General features: G+C 47.7%; 1 protein-coding gene across 3 annotated transcripts in view; it reads left to right on the top strand.

Moving 5' to 3' along the window:
• Nucleotides 1–22,931, top strand: part of PPM1H (protein phosphatase, Mg2+/Mn2+ dependent 1H) — a 300,918-nt gene that overhangs the window by 181,239 nt on the left and 96,748 nt on the right. For all 3 annotated transcript variants that reach the window (XM_002711306.6, XM_051846392.3, XM_089307436.1), the window contains exon 5: nt 20,795–20,879. In XM_002711306.6, coding sequence (XP_002711352.2) covers nt 20,795–20,879 — 85 coding nt within the window. The remainder of the gene's footprint in view (nt 1–20,794; nt 20,880–22,931) is intronic.

The following is a 22,931-nucleotide window of genomic DNA, read 5'->3' as shown; positions in this document are numbered from 1 at the left end:
TTTTGGACCCTGTCTTCCAATCCCAAGAAGATGAACAGGGAGATAGGGAAAGAGGATTAAGGCAGAGGAATGCATTTTATAAGTGGCAGATTTAGGACCTAAATCCCATTGCAGACCCTTCATGAGCCAGGCTGAGACATGTTGAAGTCTTCTCTGGTTTACACTGGAATCAATTCCAGGGCATGGGACCAAAACCGCGTATTTGCCTCTTTCCCACTAATCCTAGTGATGAGGGAAAGTCATTCCAGAGGAGAAGCAAAAGCAAACATGAAGAGAGAATCAGAGCAAGAATGCCCCCCATTTTCCTAGGAGAAATCAGGGTGACAGGAACATGCCCTGAGTCCTCCTGACTGGCAGCCAATTTAAGGGAGAGCCAGAAAGGAGAAGGTTGAAGAGTGGGAACAGAGGGAGAAATCCCCTGGTTTTTTCCCAGGAATCTCCCACTCTGCTTACTGTCGCTCCCCCTCTTCATGGAGGAATGACACTAGACCCTGCCTAGGCTTCATATCCGAGTCATGGCACCATTATGTCGCTCCCCCTCTTCGTGGAGGAATGACACAGGACCCTGCGCTGTTCTTTCGTCTGCTTGGCCCTCCCCGGGTTTGCTGCTGGTTCTTCCCGGGTTGGCTACTGTCCCTTCCACCTCCGTGGAAGGGCGGTTCCCCCTGCCACATTCCCCACTTCCGCAGGGGAGCGGCACACCGCCGGCCGGCTCTCTCGGGGGCTGCACAGGTGTTCCCTTAGGTGTTCCCTTAGATGTTCCCCTTAGATGTTCCTGGTGCATGCCGTCTCTCTCCTCCTTTATAGTCCTCTTCCATCAATCCCAACTCTGCTACCCACACGCCGAGTACGCTGCTCTCCTCCAATCAGGAGCAAGTCCTACAGTTTATTGGCTGAACTGGAGGCAGCTGTGTAGAAGCTGTTTTCTTCTCTCCCAGCGCCATATTGTGGGAGAGCAGATGCATAGAATAAGTCTTAATTCCAGTAACAGTATAGTCCGAGTTGCTCCCCACACTTACACTTTGCTTATTCATCTCAAGAAGGAAAATACGGGGCTGGTGCTGTGGCGCAGAGGGTTAACGCCCTGGCCTGCAGCACCAGCATCCCATATGGGTGCCAGTTTGAGTCCCAGCTGCTCCACTTCCGATCCAGCTCTCTGCTATGGCCTGGGAAAGCAGTAGAAGATGTCCCAAGTCCTTGGGCCCCTGCACCCACGTGGGAGACCCAGAAGAAGCTTCTGGTTCCTGGCTTCGGTTTGGCGCAGCTCCGGCTGTTGCAGCCAAATGGGGAGTGAACCAGCAGATGGAAGACCTCTCTCTCTGTCTGTCTCTCTAACTCCAACTTTCAAATAAATAAATCTTAAAAAGGAAAATAGAATCAGAAAAAGAGATTGCCTTGGCTGTTCACCAAGATGGGAACAGCCCTGATTTTCCATCTGACAAGGCTCGGCAAGTAGGGAATGAAGCTCCCAGTAATGAAGCCCACTGTATCCCTAAGTCGTAGCTCAGGTGAGACTCAGAGCCACATGTGGTGGAAAGAGAACAGCTGCTAGATGCTCCGCCCCGTTCAGATTTGAGAGTTGTTGCCAAGGTAACCTGGTCTTGGCAAACAACATCTACAAGGTACTTCACAAAGTTCATGGGAAAATAAACTCTAAAACCTTTATTTTGCTGCAAAACTGAAATCCATGCATAGTTTCTTTTCATAATATGTGTTTTCCATGAACTTTTGGAATGTTTGTAAAGGCCTACAACAAATAGAATGTGTTTCCTGAAATTTTTTTTTAAGATTTTTATTTATTTGAGAGGCAGAGTTACAGACAGAGGGAGAGACAGAGAGAAAGGTCTTCCATCCACTGGTTCACTCCCCAAATGGCTGCAATGGCCAGAGCTGCAGCAATCCAAAGCCGGGAGCTGCTTCTGGGTCTCCCAGGTGGGTGCAGGGGCACAAGCAGTTGAGTCATCTTCCACTGTTGTCCCAGACACATTAGTAGAGAGCTGGATCAGAAGAGGAGCAGCTGGGTGCCCATATGGGATGCTGGCGTTGCAAGTGAGGGTTAAGCTACTGTACCATAGCGCCAGCCCCTTTCTGAATTCTTAACCTAGGAATTCTTTGGTTTTTAATTTTTTTAAAAGTGATTCTCTTTCTCATGTCCATGGGAAATACTAACATAACATTGATTTATTCTGCAAAGAAGAGTTTACCACATAAATGAAATAGAAGGTGGATGAGGGAACAGACCCATCTGTGTTCTCACTTTTAGTATGTAGATTCTCTTCTCAGTTTGTTTACTTGAGAAATGGCCCTACATGCCTGCCGTGGATGGGGCTGGAAGCAAGACCTCAGTGTGGGTGACAGGCACCCGACTACCCAAGCCATCGTTGTTTCCTTCCAGCGTGTACATTAGCAGGAAGCTGGAATCAGGAGCTGGGGCCAAGAATTGAACTCAGGCCCTCCCATGTGGGACATGGGCTTAATATGAGGACAAATGCCCACCACACTTGGTTTTGTTTTCTATGTCCCCTTTTACTGCATGCATTCCTTGAAACACCTGTTTCAACTCTACGCCTTAACTATCATGTGAACAAAACGACTAAACCCAAGTCTGTTTCTCTGGCCTTGACCTTACTCCTGAGCATCACCTCCTCACTAACAACTGTAGTCACTGCTCTTCCACCTGCCACCAGCCTCATGCCCACAGAGCAGTGCATTCTGCTCCAGGTGGCCCTTTCTTCTCGCTGTGCCTGTCATTAATAGCATCACCCCCACTCATTGCCTCCAGTGGGAACCTCAGCAGAGTCCCAGGCTTCTGCTTCTCCCTTACTTCCCACATCTGATAGGAAAGAAAGTTATCCATTTTCTCCCTCAGAGTTTTTTCTGGTTTTTTTTTTTTTGGTCTGTTTCCACTGATATAATGCAGACTCATTTTTCATTTTAACAATTGCAAGAGCCTCAGGTAAATTATGAGTTGTGTAGAATTTTTGCAATGAAAGGGAATTTGGCATGATGACCCTTTATATATCTGATGTATCTGTTTGTCAAAATAAAATTATAAGTTATGATGTCCTTAGGGAAAATGCTAAAATTTGAATGTCAATATTAATGGATTAGGGTAGAGTTTTAAAGCTGTTGGGCCAAAGAGGCGGGAACACTCCAGTTCTCCCCTGCCCATCTCCCTTTGTTTCTGTGGAGTTGTTGGGGGAGGGGAGAGTGGTCAGCACATGGAGGGAAATGATGGTGGGCCACCTGCATACCCTTTTATTGCTAAAAACCCGAGCAACAGTCACTAAATTCTGTTGGTTTTTCCTTTCATTCAGTTCCTTCAGATCCCAGTTGAGGGTGGGTGTCATTGTGCATGAAAGAACACTGTCCTAAGTAGTTGATTATTCTAGTTGGACTTTGGTGTATATGAGTTTCCTTTAGTTTTCATAATAAGCTATACTTAGAATACTCTGGCACATACTCAGATAAGTCTGAAGAAAGTGGTATTGTCCATTTATCAAGTGGGGACAATTGAGTCTCAGAGTGGCTAACTCATTTTCCCAGCATACTTCATTCATAGCTTGAACTAGACTTTGGACTCCAAGCTTTGATCTCTGTCTACTACACTTCAGCCAGCTCCCAAACCCAACAGCATGGGTTATGTTCAGTGAATGAGAGGTGAGTTTCTGGACCTTTGCTGTGTAAGCAGCTGCCATGGGGTCACTGTCCCCAGGCAGAGTCGGGGAGGCCCCTGTAAGCTAACAGGCACACTGCTGAGTGAAGTCCCTTGGCTTATTTTGGACAGGGACATGTGGCAAAGAGCATGCCCTGGTCACTTGCACAGGGCAGGTTGCAAGATTTTCCTAGGACGTCTAGAACCAGTTGTGCAGAGATCCTGTTTGGCCCTCATTCAGCAGATATAGTCCCTGATTTATAGCATCATAAAGAAACAGCAGTGAAGGCAGCCTCAGGCTTTTTGGCAGGCGAATATGGACAAAAAGCCCTCATGGCCTTTTGAAGAATTCCAGGGATGGAGACCACGGCGGGCTTCAGTCAGATGTAAAATGCAAAGATGAGGACATTCTTTTCTGGTTTCCAACTGTAGAATCTCACTGATTTGATTTAAATAGAATTTCCTCTTGTTTCTTTGACTGTGAGCATGAAGAACTAGTCACCCACCATCCTCTGAATAAAACCATTTCAAATGCATGAAGGAGAATGTGATCCAATCACTCCTCTTTCCTTCAGGCTAAAAGACCACGATTGCTTTTAACCTCCTTCAAAGCATTTATTTTCCAACCCTAGAATTGTTTTTGCTTCTCTTCTTGGGACTGTAAGGTTGCTCCATTGCATCACTTTTTCAAGTAAAGAGGTCGGGGGGGGGGGGGCGGCTGTGTGGCATAGCAGGCAAAGCCGCCGCCTGCAGTGCTGGGATTCCATGTGGGCACCAGTTCGAGTCCCAGCTGCTCCACTTCTGACCCAGCTCTCTGCTATGGCCTGGGAAAGCAGTGGAAGATGGCCCAAGCCCTGCACCCATGTGGGAGACCTGGAAGAAGCTCGTGGCTTCACATCAGCACAGCTCTGGCCATTGTGGCCAATTGGGGAATGAACCAGGGGATGGAAGACCTCTCTCTGTCACTGCCTCTCCTCCTCTCTCTGTGTAACTTTCAGATAAATAAATAAAACTTAAAAAGAAAATCAACAGGTCATAATTGAGCATGAATCTAACAAGGGTATAACTAATGCAGGGTATTAGTAAAGAGATGGCTTCCTGAGCTCTGTGTGTCCTACCTGTTTTGGCACACAAACAGTGAGCCTTTGTAGTCCTCAGCCATTTTAAAAACAGAAAGAAAAGAGCCATCCTACTCTAGAAATGACTACACCAGAGAGAAAAATTAATTCCTTTGGTGGCCTCACCCAGTCTGGCTACTTGCTATGCTAATGGGGAGAAAAACATAACTTAGGCTGGGATTGGGAAGTGGCTGTGAATTTTGTGCTGGGGAACAGTGCAGTGCTGTGGAGTTTAGGAACTGACCCTGCACTTGAGAGAAACAGAATATTTACCCTCTGGTGCAAAATGGAAAATGAACCATTAAGTATTCAGTATATGCGCTGAAGTCTGAACACACAGACAAAAAACTCTTCTAGCCAGGAGCTTTTAAAACAGTACTGAATAGGAAATCACTGTGGGATTTTCAGAAATAAATCTAGTCTAACCTCTATAGTCCTTTAAGAGAAAGTTTCAAAACCCACCAGTTGGGAATGTAAAATGGTACAGCCACTTTGGAAAGCGAGTTGGCACTTCCTCAGAAAGTTAAACAGTTATCACGTGACCCTGTATTTCCACTCTCAGGAACGCGTACCCGACAGAACTGGAAACATAAATTCATAGAAACTCTTATGCAGATGTTTATAGCAGCATCATTCAAAGTGGCAGAAAGGGGGGTCACCCCAAATGTCTGTCAGCTAATGAATGGGGAGACAGAATGTGATGTGTTCCTACAGTGGAATATTATTCAGCCGCGAGAAGGAATGAAGTGCAGATGCAGGCTACAGGCGAGGAGCCTGGAGGACACGTGCTTAGTGGATAGAGCCAGTCCTCCGAAGCCACAGCTGTGTGATCCGTTTGTATTAATGTCCAGAATAGACCAATCAGCAGGGACACATGGTGGATCAGTGGTTGCCAGGTGCTAGAGGGAGGAGGAAATGAGGAGTCCTTTCTGAGGGTGAAAATATCCTGATTTTAGATCATCGTGATGGTTGTACAACCTTGTGACTGTAAGAAAAACCCTTCACGTACACTTGTTAAAGCTGAATTTTATGGCCTGTGGATTATCTTTGAAAAACAAAAAACAAACTACCTTCCTGTTAATTTAGACAGGCCTCTTGCCATTCTTTTAGAAATAATAAACACCTCAAAAACTTTTCTTAAGCGACTAAGAGGCTTTCCCCCAATCTGGAAAATTTTGTGCTGCTGCATTGGGTTTCATGAATGTTGCTGAGGTCACATGATATTTGCACAAAGTGGCTGAATTATGACATTGAGAAATGGGAATGCAGGCTGGGCTGGTGGTGAGAAAAGCCAGGAACACTCGATTCAGTTTTTACGAGCGGTCACTTAGTTTTGCTGCTACTTAAAGATCTAGGGGTTTCTTTTTTTTTTTTTCTTTTCTTTTTTTTTTTTTTTTTCTTGATGGTGGTGTTCCTGGACCATTTTTGTGACCATTTCTGCTGAAGAGCTCAATTGCTTATTTGAGATCTTGTTAAGTGAATCATCATATTTGCAAACTCCTTCTTTCATATCCATGCTGAAAAATGGGATGACAAGAAACACACCTAAACTAATTCCTGACTCTCGGGATTATTTTTTTCCCTGCAGCTATTTTTGACACCTCTAATTAGCATCTACAGCCTGGCTGGCCCCCGGGGGTGCTCACTTCAGCTTCTGCCACCAGCTGCCCTGCTTTCTTGCCCAGCCACACTCTTCTAACACTTTTGAAGGAGACTGGTGCTTTCGCTGCCTCTGAACAGAATCCACATGGTCTGATGCTTGGGGACAAAATAGATTGGTCCCCCCTCCCCACCCCGTACCTTAGAATTGATACACACTGTCAAAAAGGGTTTTCCAACTGGTTTCTCTTTGTCACCTTGTATCAGATTTTCTCCTCCATTCTGGAAACTGTACAGCTTAATGTTGCGTTTCAAATCACTTTCAGCTGAAAAAGTGTGTAATGGAATCAGAGCATCCCATGAATACTCTGAGCAGTGTCAGAGACGCCTTTTGTTTGCAGCTCTGCTTTCCAAGGGGACTGGTGACAACAGTGAAATTATCTTGGGGCTCCGGCTCAAGGATGGGCTCCTTGGCCTTTATGGTTTAAGGGAAGCTCTGAGGGCGACTTCTCCCGTCCTGACACCTGTGTGTTTGATGTCCGTTTATCAGGATACACGTTGTGGTGATGACCCTCTGCTGAGACGGAAGGCAGTGGCATGGTTGTTGTGCTTTCTCCCGGCCCGTGTGCATCAGGCCTCTTTTCAGGAGCATTTCCATTTAAACCTGAAAGGTGCCAAGAAATCATCCCCTTCTTTGTATAGGGGAGGGCACGAAGGCCCAGAGTTAAAACCAGCCCAAGGCGGAGTGGGCACCCACAAATTCTGATTCCCAGGCCAGTGCCATTTGCACCACCACACACAGCCTTGCTACTGCCAGTTGCTTACACATGTGTGAGTTTTCTCCAAAGCACTGAACTTTCTGAGCTAGAGGAGGGCTTGGCAGTTAGCCTCTGCCCCATGGTCTCTGATCATTTCATGCTCTGGTTGTCACATTGTAACTGCCCAGGTAGCCTGTTCGAATAACCCTGAAGGGCTCCCTGGTGCACTACACTACCTTCCTCCCCTGTGTTTGTGGGTTCTGCATGGATGGGCAGGTGGAGCTGTGTTACAGGGCCAGGGATTCCTTAGCAGAGATTTGAATGAACTTCTCTCAAACCAGAGCCGCACAGCCCCTGCCTTTGCTGTCCTTGCGAGTCCTGTGCTGTGGGGAGGAGAAACTGAATTTGGTGTGGATTTGCGCTTCAGGTGTGAGCTTGCTCCTCGTGTTTTGCCTTGCTTGGACGACCTTTAACACCTTCCCCCCATAGACACTGGACGCGTGGACACCGTTACTCTCTTTGCTCAAGTCCCCAGCCAGGACATTCTAGATTTCTTTCCCATTGCCCTATAGAGAGATTCTACTTGAACTTTTGAGCTTGATTCTCATTCCCATTTGTTCTCTTGCCTTCTCCCCTTCCCCCTTTGATAGATCACTACCATGAGCTTAGAGCAAATGGAGTGACTGAAGAAGTAAACTCGTGTCACTTGGGCAAAGCCTTTTCCTGGGCCTAAAGAACTATATGCTGCTTAACACTCCTTGCGCCGTGTTACACAGCACTTATTTGAAAAATCCTATGATTCTGCATTGAGGGATTTTGTTTGGTTTTAAGGCCAAAGGTTTTCTCTTGAGCAGAAAAGACTGAAAGGTGGTGTGTTCTGGACTGGTCCCTGGCAGGGCATAGCTTGTGAGGCTTCCAAGACTTCTAGAAAGAGGTGCTGACACGGGTTCCCATAAGCACTTCCTTTGTTACTGTTGTACTTGAGTCTGTTCTGTCACTACAGCCAGTGACACAAGAGCTCCATGTTGTACTGAGGCAACATCTCATCTCATTTTAATGATGGTTAGAAAAGGTGGAGATGGGGGCTGACTCAGTGGTGTGGTGGATTAAGCCACCTCATGAGCACCGGTTCAAGTCCTAGCTACTCCACTTCCAGCCGACTCCCTGCTAAAGTGCCTGGGAATGCAGTGGAAGATGGCCTAAGTGCCTGGGTCTCTGCCACCCACATAAGAGACCCAGATAGAGTTGCAAATTCCTGGTTTCAGATAGAATTACAAATTCCTGGTTTCAGCAGTGGCCTTTTGGGGAGTGAAGACCTCTCTCTGTTTCTCTACCTCTCTCTGTGACTCTGCCTTTTAAATAAATAAAATAAATTTTGTAGGAAAAAAAAGAAAATGAAAAAGGTGCAAATGAGCTATTATTTAAAACCTAGGAAGTAGCATCCTGGGGACATTGCTACAACTGATTGCTCTATGTGCACACAACACACCCGCATACACACTTGTGCACACATAGGACAGTGTTCAGTCTTCTCTGGGGATCGATCCAAGAAGCCCTGATGATTCCAGGATCCATGGCTGCTCAAGCCCTTGATATGAAAAGGCATTGTATTTGCATATTAACTTGTGCACATCACCCTCACGTCCTTTCAGTCATTGCTAGTGTACTTATAATACCTAATATAATGTGCATGTTGTGTAAGTAGCTGTTAGGCTGTATTTTTGGAGGAACGATGACAAGGAAACAAAACTTTATTTTTGTACATGCAGGATTTTGATTCTGTTTTTTGATTGGTTCTTTGAAAGGCAGAGAGACAGAGACAGACCAGCTGTCTACTGGTTCACTCCTCAAATATCTGCAACAGCAGAGCTGGGCCGTTTGAAGCCAGAAGCCCAGAATTCAGTCCAAGTCTACAGTGTAGGCAGCAGGAAACCAGGTATTTGATGTGCGTTAGCAGGAAGCTGGATCAAAAATGGAACTGGAGCCGGCGCCGTGGCTCAATAGGCTAATCCTCCGCCTTGCGGCGCCGGCACACCGGGTTCTAGTCCCGGTTGGGGCGCCGGATTCTGTCCCGGTTGCCCCTCTTCCAGGCCAGCTCTCTGCTGTGGCCAGGGAGTGCAGTGGAGGATGGCCCAGGTGCTTGGGCCCTGCACCCCATGGGAGACCAGGAAAAGCACCTGGATCCTGGCTCCTGCCAGGATCAGCGCGGTGCGCCGGCTGCAGCGGCGGCCATTGGAGGGTGAACCAGCGGCAAAGGAAGACTTTCTCTCTCTGTCTCTCTCTCTCACTGTCCACTCTGCCTGTCAAAAAAAAAAAAAAAAAAAAATGGAACTGGCACTCAAAGCCATGCACTCTGATGTGGGATGCAGGCATCCCAAGCAGGGTCTTAACTACTGTGTCAAATGCCCACCCCTTCTTTTTTCTGAGATATCTTCTGTCTGGAGAGGTGTTACTCATGGAGAGAGAGGCCAGCTGTATGTTGAGCTTTGTTGGCCCTGAAACTAGAGACACAATGTCTTCCAAGCAACAGAAAGTAGGAGTGGCTGTGTGCTCCCTCACAGCAAGGATGTCCCCAGCTCCATTTAGTTCCAGTGGTGATCTGCAAGGTGGGGTGGGCCTCCCATCCCACTGCCAAGTCCAGAACCCCAGGTGGCCGTGTGGGCCCTGAAATCTACAAGTTGTGTGGGGCTGGGACCAGGCAGTAAGTGCAGCAATGGAGTTAGGAGAAGGCTGTTATATTTTGCTTTTCCTCTAATAGCAGCACTAATTTAGCACTGGGAATTTTCCTGTGACCACTGAGGAAATCCTACATGGATCTATTCTGTCACAGCCTGTGGGCATAGCTTCAAGTCCATCATGAGGTCCCCAGAGAAATGTCTGCAGCACAGTAGTACAACATACCCTGGTACAGTGATGGATTGCACCTGTCTAAACTACATGATGTGAGGACATCATGAGGTCTGACAGCAAAACGGACTGCTTGATTTTCAGCCACTTAATCCCTCATTCTGAATTTTTCTTTTAACATTTTATTTATTTGAGAGGTGAAGTTACAGCCAGAGAGAGGGAGAGACAGAGAGAAAGGTCTTCATCTACTGGTTCACTCCCCAAATGGCCACGACTGCTAGAGCTGGGCCGATCTATAGGCAGGAGCCAGGAGCTTCTCTGCGTCTCCCATGTGGGTGAAATGGCCGAAGCACTTGGGCTATCTTATGCTGCTTTCCCAGGCCATAGCAGAGAGCTGGATCAGAAGAGGAGCAGCCAGAACATGAACCAGTGCCCATAGGGGATGCCCATGTGACAGACAGAAGCTTAGCCTACTATGCTACAGCACTGACCCCATTCTGAATTCTTTTAAATTTTTATTAATTTATGAGAGGCAGAGGCAGATACACAACACACACATACACACACACAGGGACAAAGACGGAGAGAGAATGAGATCCTCTACCCACCAACTCACTCCCAATGCCCTCAGATGGCCAAGGCTGGGCCAGATGGAAGCCAGAAGCCAGGAACTCTATCCAAGTCTCCCTTTGGGTGGCAGGAACCCAACTACCTGAGCCATCACCCCCATCCCCCAGAGTCTGCATTAGCAGGAAGCTGGAGTCAGGAGCTAGAGACCAGTACTCTGATGTGGGACTTAGGTGTCCTAACTGCTAGGCTAAACGCCCACCCCACAACCTGGTTTTCAACTTTTTATTTCTGAGCACGGTTGGTGTTCTGCATTTACTTTTTGTGTCTTCTCTAAAATCACAAGTGCTGGGGGAAAATACAGACATTTTTAGGCTTACCCAGTTCATATTTTTCTAACAAAATTCAGCCCCTGGTTTCTCAGTGGCTGCTGACGTTGATAACAGGCTATTTTTGCAGTTATGCTGAACTCAGAAGAATAATCTCTGAGATACGGTCTGGCCACTGAGAAGAACTTTGTGCACAGGGTACATGGGGTTCCTGAAGATCAGTCATGATCCCAAAATTAATCCGCACTTAGGAGGACTCTGGATCCTCTAGGACTGTGTGACAAACAAGTTCCTTTTCCAGGAGCAGTCACGTAACAAAGATGCACGAAGAAAAGCTAACTCTCCTACTCCCGTGCTTTTGCTACTCATTCAGACATCGTCATGTACTGTCAAGGTGGTCAGGTGGGACAGTGGACAAAACTGAAAGTAGCAATGGAGGCTTTATTCACTTAGCGCAATAATGCATGCAAGAGGCAGAAGAGAGCAAAGCGCCCCCCCACCCCGCCATCCTGAGTCCGTTCCTCCTGCCCCAGGATGGCCCTGGGCGACGGACTGTTAAGTGACAGTGGAGCTACAAGTGGAGAAGACCCAGTCAGAGTGGAGACCTGTGGGGCCAAGCCCAGGCTGCATGAGCACACACAGCTTTTTAACCTGGAATCAAAGTCTTCACTTAGATGGGGCGTCTATATATAGTTTTTGTTTTTATAAACGTGGGATTGTGTCACATGTCACTGTGCCATTTGCTCCTCAGCCCATCGTGGGTGCCTCCAGGTCACTAAACATAGACTTCGTCTATGTTTATGTCTTAAGGACTGCGATGTGGAATACAAACCAATCCATTCAACAGATCCCCTTTGACAGACATTCAGGCTGCCTCCAACCTCTGCCACAACAAGTACGTGTCTGTGTCTTAGGTGCACAGTCTCACTTCCCTGGCATGTATGGGTTCCCAAAGGCCAGTGCCTGAACCATGGACTAGAAATAGGTACTTAGAATAAAAGACTTAACAGGTGTAACAGTTCATGTTCCCATTAATTATGAGAATGACTTTTTCCTGTCACCCTATATGAGAACTACAAAATAGTGGTGATTTTTTAAAATGATTGCTGATCTGTTGAGCAAAACTCTTTGTTACTTGTATTTGCATCCTGCTGGACAAGTGAAATTGTGCATCTTTCCATTATATACATTGAACATTTACACATTCCCTGAGTCATCTAGCCATGTCTCTCTCTCTCTCTCTTTTTTTTTTTTAGATTCATTTCATTTATTTGAAAAGCTGAGCATTAGATAAAGGGCATGGGGAGAGAGAGAGCTCTTCCATCTGCTGGTTAATATCCCAAATGGCCTTTGTGTAGCCAGGTTGGGGACAGGCCAAAGCCAACAACCAGGAACTCCATCCAGCTCTCCAGTGTGGGTGGCAGGGCCCAAGTATTTGGGCCTGCCAGCCATTGCCTGCAGCAGGAACCTGGATCGGAAGCAGAATAGCAGAGACTCAAACCAGCGCTCCAGTATGGGACACAAGCATCGCAGGCCATGGCTTAACTCACTGTGCCACAACCTTGGCCCGTCCCTGGTCAGATACTGTATCAGTGATTTTTCTAGTTTGTCAAGTGCCTTTTAAAGGTGCGTTTGTTCTGCCCTAAGGACATCACGTCGAGGTAGGACTCAACAGAGTTAGTGTGGTTTCCTTAAGAGAATGGCAAAACCGAGTCAGAGTTAGAAACAAGCATCCGAGGATGTAACACTGGAGGACAGAGGCGCAGAGTTTTCAGGAGTTGTTCTCTAAACTCGAAATTCTTGTCAGAAGCAAACTGCCGCTATCCTGCTCGGTGGTTAACAGGGGTGGAGGGCAGTATTCAGAAAGCTGTTCATCGGGGCCACCATCATGGCAAGTCTGTTAAAGCTGCCACCTGAGAAGCTGGCCGCCACCTGGGCACTGATCCATGTCCCAGCTGCTCCACTTCTGATCTGGCTCCTGCTAATGGCCTTGGAAAGCAGTGGAGGATAGACCACGTGTTTGGGCCCTTGCCACCCATGTGGGAGGCCTGGATGGAGTTCCACCTTGTTTCAGCCTGGCCCAGCCATGGCCATTGCAGCCATATGGGGAGTGAACCAATGGATGGAAGATCTCTCTCTGTCTGTCTCTCTCCCTCTCAGTCTTTCTCTGTAACTCTGACTTTCAAAATAAATAAACCTTTGAAAAATGAAAAGGATACTATTCATGCCTTAGCTTTACCTCCACTTCCCCATCCTTGAAGTTGACTCATTACAAACATCAAACCTTATTCACTTTTTGTCGCAAATAACACCCCACCTGCTAGACCGGAACTGAAATGCAAGCACCTAGATTGCCATTGCAGTCATTGTGAATGAAAAGCTAGCTTTAAATTTTCTTTAGGAAAAGAATCTCATAAAATATTGGAGGGGATATGACGTGCAGAGGCCCTGCACTGAGAGCAAGGTGCTGGAAGAGCGTCTCTCTACTTTGTTGATTGTTTAGTATGAGAATTGTCAGCCTTCACGTGCACTCCGTTCCTTTTGAAACCCCTGTGCCCCTGGCTGCCCTGCTCCAGATTGGGGAGCGGCACTCTGACAAATTGATCCCGAGATCAGAGGGATGAAAGGGAGAAAGATCAAAAGGAAGCCAAGGATCACATGGGAAGAGGCATCGTGACGTGCAGCCGGGAAGGCTGGCAGTCAAATGTGCTGTCGTCTCGAATCTGCAGGGGCCTCGTGAGGGAAGACCGTGCTAGTTCAGATGGAAGCGAGGACTGCTCTGTCTGCAGGTGGATTTGATTATCGTTGCCTACTTAAAAAAAGTAGTATACCAAATCAGAGCAAGATAGCAGTGAGTTCCTGGTGTAACATAGCGTAGGGGCCTCAACAGGCAGGGCTGCACCAAGCAGGAGCCAGGAACTCAATCTGGTTCTTCCGTGTGAATGGCAGGGAGCCAAGTGCTAGAGCCATCGTCTGCTGCCTCCCAGGGAGTTCATTAGCAGAAAACTGGAACCTGGAGTAGAGCCAGGACTCGGACCCAGAACTCTAATGTAGGATGTGTGCATCCAAGTAGTGTCCTAATGACCGCACTAAACACCCCTTAATTATTTAATTCATGAGCAAATGGAAGTAAGGAACATCAAGGCTCCAATCATAAAATAACATTGAAGAAGAAGAAATGCTGATCATTGTGATTTGATCAGTATATGTTTGCACATACTGAGATGTCACACTGTAGCCCATAAATGTGTCCAATGACTGTTAGTTTAGAATTTTTTTTGAAAAAGACTAAATAAAATACACAGCCTAATTTAAAAGAAAGACAGTAATAGCTTAGGATTGCCCCAGCAGTAAAACTAGAATGGAATGCATGTACCTCATTGTGTGTGAACTTGAAATTTAATAACAGAATAAACGTGGTGATAGCTTGCTGCCTTTGCTGCATACTCCCTCCCTCTCTACCTAGGGAGGGGCCCTTGGCTCCCTTTCCCTTGGCCTTTGTGTCACTTTTTAGGGATGACACAGCCAAAGAAACATCCTCTTATGCCTGCTGTCTTTTTGAAAGACCAGTGAAGAGACGGGTAGATTTTTGAGGGCCCAGGCTGTAATGCAGCTGTGAACAAAAGTCCTATTTAGGGCCTTCCTTTGTGGATACTCTGTTCACCCACCCAAGCCCAGCCCACAGTTCATTCGTTTAGTCCCTGGCAAACAGTCGCTGCATATCTACCACAGGCCGGTGAACACTGAGATTCAGAGACGGCGACTTGGCCTTTGCCAGGAAAACATCCTTGCGAAACCAGCAATAGCGGTGAGGACTGGTTAGGGCCATGGGACAGCTAAACATGTGATGCCTCGGGCTTCTCTCTGTTTTTTTTTTTTTTAGATTTATTTATTTATTTGAAGGGGTTACACAGAGAGAGGAGAGGGATAGGGATGGGGGGGGGGGGAGGGGGGAGGTCTTCCATCCAATGGTTCACTCCCCAGTTGGCCACAACGGCTGGAGCTGTGCTGATCTGGAGCCAGGAGCCAGGAGCTTCTTCCGGGTCTCCCATGTGGGTGCAGGGGCCCAAGGACTTGGGCCATCTTCTACTGCTTTCCCAGGCCATGGCAGAGAGCTGGATTGGAAGTGGAGCAGCCAGGACTCGAACTGGCGCCCATGTGGGATGCCGGTGCTTCAGGCCAGGGCGTTAACCCACTGTGCCACAGCACCAGCCCTGCCTCGAGCTTCCCGAGAAGGGACATTGAAAGTGGACCTGGAAGGCCTTGAAGTGCATTCTCCTGAGCTGACTCAGAAAGGAACAGGCTGGCCATGAGAAGGAAGAAGCAAGTGTGAGAGAGCAGCAGGAATGAGGCTGGAGCTGGAAACACAGGCAAGAACCAGACAATGAAAGAAACTGAAAACCTTTGGAAGCCATCCAGGCAATCTAGGTAGGGGATGTGGTGTGGGGCGTGGCCTCAATTATGCGAGGAAACTGAAAAAGTTGATCTCATAGAAGTAGAGGGTAGAATGGTTGTTAGTTACTAGAGGCTAAGAAGGGAGTTGAGAGGGCAGGACGGGGAGAAGGTTCATGGGACAGGAGTACAGTTGGGTGGAAGGAGTGGATAACTATGGTTGACAACGTTTTTAGTGTTCCCAGCATGAAGAAATGAGAAATGTTTGAGGTGACAGATACACCAGTTTCTTTGATGGAATCATTACACACTGTATATGTATAATTTAATAATGCTGTACCCCATAAAAGGGTACAATTATATGTCCATTAGAAACATAGATTTAAATAACCCACCTTGTGCGTGGATCAGAGGGGCTTGCTGGGAGCTCCAGAATCACACAGACAAGCCTTGATGGCAACCAAGATAGAGACACTGGCTGCGGGAATCAAGGAAGGAAAGAGCAGCCCTCATTGTGGTCCCTGGGTTAAGTCGCTCCATTTGCAGTGCAGGCATCCCCTATCAGAGCGCTGTTTCCAGTTCTGGCTGCTCCACTTCCAACCCTGCCGTCATGTGGGAGATCCAGGAGGAGCTCCTGGCTCCTGGCTTTGCCCTGGCCCAGCCCCAGCTCTTGTGGCCATTTGGGGAGTGAATCAAGAGATGGAAGATACCTCTCCCCACCTCTGCCTTCCAAATAAATAAATAAATCTTAAATAGGAAAGGGATTTGTGTGCTTCTGAGGTGGCAAAAGCTAGAGCACTCAGTGTCTGTCTGGATGTGGAGGATGAGAAAAATGGGAATTTTTGAATGGCTCTCTGACTTTAGGGCTGGGCAGTGGGGTGGAAAGTTGTCTTTCCCTGAGAGAGAGAAAGCTGGGAGAGACACTGATTCGGGGTTGTGATCATCATTTCAAACCAGACTGAGTGTGTGATCCCAGTGAACACCCAAGAGTAGAGGGGCATTGACTGGGAAGGACACCTGGAGCCGGCAGTGTGTACAGTTGTTGAAGTTGTTGACTCATACAGTGAACATCCAGGCACACAATCAAGGTCCACTTCATGAGTGTGAACTGTGCAGTCCTGGCAGGGCACTCTCAGAAGGGCCTCTCATTTAGTTTAATGCTCTGTGGTCACCATGGTGAAGTTCTCAGTTTTTAAACAAGGGTTCCTGCATTTTTGTATTTTGCACTGAACCCTGAAAGTATGTAGCGAGTTCTGCCTATAGTGGCCTGACCCTGCCTGTGGGCTATAGTGGGGCTACACTGTTGATCAGGGTAGACATGCTTTGTGCCTTACAAGCTTCCACACTGCATGGAAGGAAGACAATAAACAGTTACAAATGTATGTAGGAGAGGGATCTCCTTGAACCTTGAGTGCTAAGGAGTTAGCAAATGAGATTGCCCAGGGGGAGAGAGTAGTGAGAGTTGTAGCCCACAGTACCAAAAGAGGGTTGGAGACATCTGAGAGGGAGTGTTCCAGAAGCCGGCATTGGGAGAGACCGTAAGATGCTTCCTAGGAGAACAGAATGATGCGGGGCCCAGGGGACAGAGCAACAGTGAGGCCACTTGGTTACTCTACTGTGATGGCACCTTTGGGGTTGGGTGGGCAAAAAGTTAATTTATCACTGTGTGAGGGATCCATGGGACTTGAGGAAATACAGAACCTGAACATAAATTATTATTCATTTATAAAACTTGGCTTAGTAGGGAAGAGAGGAGGACAGTCTCAGGAGGTGAATTTTGAATGAGGAGAGGATTCTTCTGTTTGCCTTTCACTGTATTTTATTTTCTAGACACAAAATGATTTGAGGATGGTTTTGTGCTATGGGCAAAGGTCCTACAGAGAGAGGTTGGAAGAGGAGAAGAGGGAATAGCTAAGTGATGCTGGGTGACCCTGAGGGGGAAGTGATCACAGACTAGCCACAGGCAGGAAGAGACAGGAAAGATGGCTGGGCGAGCAGGTGAATTTCCAGGTTTCCCTGTGAAGTCAACCTCACATTACTTGTTCAAGTGAACATCTGCTGCCTCTTAGCTTTTTTCTCTTCTTTTGGAGACAGGGGAGAGAATGCACAGTAAAACATACTTCCATCCATTCGTTCACTCCCCAAGTGCCCATGATGATCAGAGCTGGGTGACGGCCAGGGGCAGGAGCCAGAACTCAATCCAGCTCTCCATTGTGGAAACCTTTCCTCCCCGGGTGTGCTTTATTTTTTATTTTTTTTTTTTATTTTTTTTGACAGGCAGAGTGGACAGTGAGAGAGAGAGACAGAGAGAAAGGTCTTCCTTTTGCCGTTGGTTCACCCTCCAATGGCCGCCGCAGCCAGCGTGCTGCGGCCGGCGCACCGCGCTGATCCCATGGCAGGAGCCAGGTACTTCTCCTGGTCTCCCATGGGGTGCAGGGCCCAAGTACTTGGGCCATCCTCCACTGCACTCCCTGGCCACAGCAGAGAGCTGGCCTGGAAGAAGGGGCAACCAGGACAGAATCCGGTGCCCCGACCGGGACTAGAACCCGGTGTCCTGGTGCCTCAAGGCGGAGGATTAGCCTAGTGAGCCGTGGCGCCGGCCAGGTGTGCATTAGCAGGAAGCTGGCATCAGAAACCAGAGCGGAGAATAAAACCCAGGCACTCCAATGAGGGACCTAACCATCTCAACTACTAGGATAAATGTTCACTCCCTCTGCTTCTAAATTCTGTTCTCCTCCTACTTCAAATTGGAGGAACAGCTTTTAAGTTCTCTCGCTCAGCAGGTACTCACTGGGCTCCTGCTACATGGCAGGCATGGTGCTAAGTTTTTAGAATGGAAGAGAGAACAAAACAGACAAGGCCCTCGCTCCCTCTGCTGCCCCAGGATTTCAGGGCTCTTCTTGATTCTGTAGGGTGAGGTCCTGACCTAGTCTTTCATGATCTGCCTCCCCTTCAAGTTCTGTAAGTTTCACCATACAAATCTTGTCTCTTAGGATAGTTATCCTCAGCCGGTCATTAGGACAAAGACCCTTTGAATTCACTCACACTGATCTGTGAATGGAGGATGTCATCTTTAGTTGGGAAGGTGATTGCTCCTTATAAATTGTTCTCAGTCTATAAAAAGGATTTGTTTTCCACTTTACTTGAAAGACTTCCCATCTGTTGGTTCACCCCCTAAATGTCCACAGTAGCTGGAACCGGCCGGGCCAAAGCCAGGAGCCTAGAACCCCTCTGTGTCTCCCACATTGGTGGCAGGAACCCAGCTACTTGGATCTTCACCTGCTGTCTCCCTGGATGCACATGAGCAGGAAACAGGATCAGAAACAGAGCTGGGGCTGCAACTCAGGCACGCTTCTGTGAGCTGCTTAACTGCTGAGCCAAATGCTTAAGGTGTAGAAGGGATCTTCAATTTGTCATATTTCAGGCAACATAATAAAGGAAGTAATTAGGAATAGAAGGAATGTGACAGCAAGGGCACCGTCTTCTCGGATTCCCTCAACTTTTCCCTTCTCTCACAGCGTCCATTGTCTTTCCTCCTGGAGTGTCAGACAATCTGTAAAGCCACGAAGATTTTTGTTGTTATTTCTTCCCCTGCCTGCACCCCTCCACTGGTTCCTATGATAACAACCACTGGGGCACAGGTGATATAGGGTCCTGGCTGGGATTGTGACCGCTGCACCTGTTTACAGGGACTTTTCCCATGTCAGGAACTGGCTTTACAGGTGGGAGGTGGGGAGGAATACCTAGCGGGGCTTCTTGGCCTAAAGAAGCTGAATTCCCTAGAATCACCCAGGCCTCTGTCCAGAGTTGAGCTCATCAGAAGCATTTCCCAAGTGTGTGGGCCAGGTCTCTAGTTTCTGGCTGACTGGGGCCAGGGAGCTGTTTGATCTGTATAGCAACCAATCCCCTGGGTCGCTGCCAGTTATCATAGAAATGGCAGCATTCGGCCCTGGCTGATGGACAGTTGGGAAGTGGCTGCCAGGAACCACTTTGGAAGCACAAGGCACTGCTGGGAATAGGCCCAGGAAAGGTTGCTCCACAGTTTCGAGCCTGGTAGCCTTAGACTGTCTGCTTTGGGAAACTCCATTCTCTCAAAAAACCCTTGAGTCAGCAGCACAGGTTTTGGAGTGTATGAATTTCCTGAGCTTTAGGAAGAGATGATAGTAGGTTTTTCTGGACTTGAGGTATCACCCCAGAAATGCCAGGGTCTAGTGAGACATTCCCAGTTTTTCATGAGTTGCCTGGGGATCTTATTACAACAGATTCTGCTACAGGTGTAGAAGCTGTTTGACATTCTGCATCTCAAGCTCCTAGGCGGGGCCCATGCTAGACTCTTTGAATAACAAGGATCTGGAGTTGTACTGTCTAATGCAATAAGTACTAGCCACGTGTGGCTGCTTAAACTTCAACTCATTGGCCGGCGCCACGGCTCACTAGGCTAATCCTCCGCCTTGCGGCACCAGCACACCAGGTTCTAGTCCCGGTCGGGGCGCCGGATTCTGTCCCGGTTGCCCCTCTTCCAGGCCAGCTCTCTGCTGTGGCCAGGGAGTGCAGTGGAGGATGGCCCAAGTGCTTGGGCCCTGCACCCCATGGGAGACCAGGAGAAGTACCTGGCTCCTGCCATGGGATCAGCGCGGTGCGCCGGCCACAGTGCACCGGCCTCGGCAGCCATTGGAGGGTGAACCAACGGCAAAAGGAAGACCTTTCTCTCTGTCTCTCTCTCTCACTGTCCACTCTGCCTGTCAAAACCTTCAACTCATTTAAAGTAAATTTTAAATTCAGGTTCTTGCTGCACTAAGCAGAGTTTGGATGCTCAGCACTCATATGTGGCTAGTGGCTGCCATATTGGACTGCACAGATGGAAACATTACGATGGTCACAGCAGGTTTTTCTGAATAACCCAGCACTAGCGTTAGCCTCTCCTGCATCATTCACTGGTTCTCCATTTGTTCACTGACTTTTGTTGTGTGCCAAGTAGCATGCTTGGCGTTGGGGTGGTAAGGCACAGGTTTTTTTTTTTTTTAAAAAAATCATATGGGAGCCAGTGTGTATTTGGCCTAGAGGTGAAGATGCCCGTGTCCCACACTGAAATATCTGGATTCAAGTCCTGGTTCCAGCTCCTGATGACTGCACCCTATGTGGCAGAGGTGACAGCTCATGTAATTGGGTTCCTAACATCCATGTAGGAGACTTCGTTTAAGGTCCTGACTCCTGGCTTGGACCTTGCCCATTGCAGGCATCTTGGAGTGGACCAACTTATGGAAGTTCTCTCTTGTCTGTCTCTTCCTACCTGTCAAGTTTTTAAAAAAAATGTTTACTTATTGTAATCAACCTAGAATGCAATGTACTTAAAATAGAGATACCCCCAGTGGGTGAGGGATGTAGTCAGTAACCACAAACTCTGCCTTACAGGTTGGAGGCAGAAGTATCTCCTGATATTTCATGTGTAGTCTGATCCAAGCTGTGGCTGTCACAGAATGAGCGTGTTTATGAGACTGGCTGCTGACACTGCCTTTTCCCCCATTTCAGGGCCATAATCATTAGAAATGGAGAAATCATCCCCATGTCTTCGGAATTCACCCCCGAGACTGAGCGCCAGCGACTTCAGTACCTGGTAAGAATCCTGTAGGTCTGGCAGAGGGCAGCGGTGTCAGGGATGCCTTTGGAGCTGTTTTGGGGGACCACATTGCTGTTGACAAGGGGTCAGACCCACAGCAGTCAAATGACATGTAGTACTAACCCCCCCACACACCCTGGCTCCATGTGTGGCGACATACTCCATGGCCATGAATTGATTATTGAGGCAGATTTTCTCCCATGCATGACCAATGGAAGACACCATGTGCTCTGTTTCTTTTCATAATTTGGTGTGTGCAACATGAAATGCTCTGTGTGAATCACTGGCACCCTACCTACTTCCTTGAGCTCAGAGAGGAAATCTCAGGGCCCTTTGGGGAAGGTGCAGGTGTTGCACAATTTGCGTCCACCCTGAAAATAAATTCCCTATAGCTCTCCATCTTTGGAGTGAAATCACGAAAGGACTATGGAATGGCTTTGTTTCCCTCAGAAACCTGTCTTCTAGGCAGTAGGACAGACTCCCTTTTCTGTCCTTGAATTCCAGGGACAAGATGTTAGGCTTAGAATCCCAATTATGAGGGACTTTGGTGATCATCCTAGGTCACTCTGGGGCAGACGTCTCTGGGGACTAACCCTGGGAGCAGTAATTCTGTGGATGAAATGTCTCCTTGCCAACTGGACTTCTTTTTAGGCAACATGGGCAAAATAGTGGCCACCTGCTCTTAGGAAAGAACTGGTACAGGCAACTCAAGAAGGGCTTTGTTCACGTCTCTGCACCTCAGTGTGTGTGATTGGCCAGGATTCGATCACTTGGGTTGTTTTAAAACACAGTCATGCGCTTTCCCTCAGTTTCTCTGTGTTTTTGTTGGCTTTGTTCTATTACTAAGCTTTGTCACTTTGCTAAGTTATCTGGTGTATAAGATACCAGGGATCCAGAGCCAGTGTCAAAACAGTGCTTCAGTCTTTTACCTACTATTAATTTCTAATCTTTTTGCTGTTGTCTTCAAGCTAATATGAGAGCACTTCAAAAGTTGGGCACAGTGGGGTAAGCCACCATGTTGGATGCCCATATCAGATTACCTGGCATCAAGTCTCATCTCCACTTTCATTCTGTCTCCCTGCTAATGGTCCTGGAAAACAGCAGATGATGGCCTTAGTGCTTGGATTCCTGGCTTCTGGCTTCAGCCTGGCCCAGCCCTGGCTGTTACAAGCATTTGGGCGAGTGAACTAGTAGATGGAAACTAACTTGTCCCCCCTCCCCTTCTCCCTCTCCCTCAGTCTGCCTTTCAAATAAATACATCTTTCCTAAAAAATAGAATTTAAAGGTAATTTCATTTTAGTGCAGAAAAATTGAAATACCTGCATATTTTTCAAAATACATTTTACATGAACTTTTTGAAGATCCTGCATGTGCATGTATTTTAATGTTTTTTCACCAAAATGTATCTATTGGTCCATTTTTCCATGAACTTTTTGAAGTGCTCTTGTAGATTTGAAGCCACCAATAGGGAGTCTAGACTTTAGAGCGCTTTCGTTCCTTTAGTGGTCTGTGGAAGGAATCCTACAGTAGCTGACTGATCGTTTAGGTCCCAACGCCATTGCTCACTGGATAGGTAGCTTTGTGCAAGTCTCTTAACCTTTCTAGATGTCTGTTTATCACTTGTGAAGTTGAGAGCTACACTGGAGGGTCATCAAGGACCCTTGAGGTGCAAGGGTCCCTCCAAGCAGAGACCATAACAGCTGGCCTTTCTACCGCCTGTCTTTCTCTGTCTTCCACAAGGCCATCCAAGTGATCTTATCGCAGACCTTGTCGCTCCCCTACCCAAAAGCCTTTGGCTCCCCACAGGAACAGAATGCTGGCCAAACTTCCCGACAGCCCTAGAACCCTGGCCCCTGCCCACTTCTCCAGCTCCCTGTCAACATGCTTCCCACACTGCAAGCCACAGAGCCAACTTCCATTCCAGGGCAGGTCGTGATCTCTCCGACCTAAAGGCTCTTGGAAGTGAATTCTGCCGGGACAGCCTTTCCCTTCTTCTCTGCCAGGAAATCTCCTCCCCCCCCCCCCCCCCCGCCTTAGAAGTCCCAGCAC

This window comes from Oryctolagus cuniculus, chromosome 11 (genome assembly GCF_051225735.1).
Source record: "Oryctolagus cuniculus isolate XC-2025 breed Fujian yellow rabbit chromosome 11, ASM5122573v1, whole genome shotgun sequence".
NCBI lineage: Eukaryota > Metazoa > Chordata > Mammalia > Lagomorpha > Leporidae > Oryctolagus > Oryctolagus cuniculus.
Note: the sequence above shows the minus strand (reverse complement) of the source record. Positions and strands in the feature narration are given on the sequence as shown.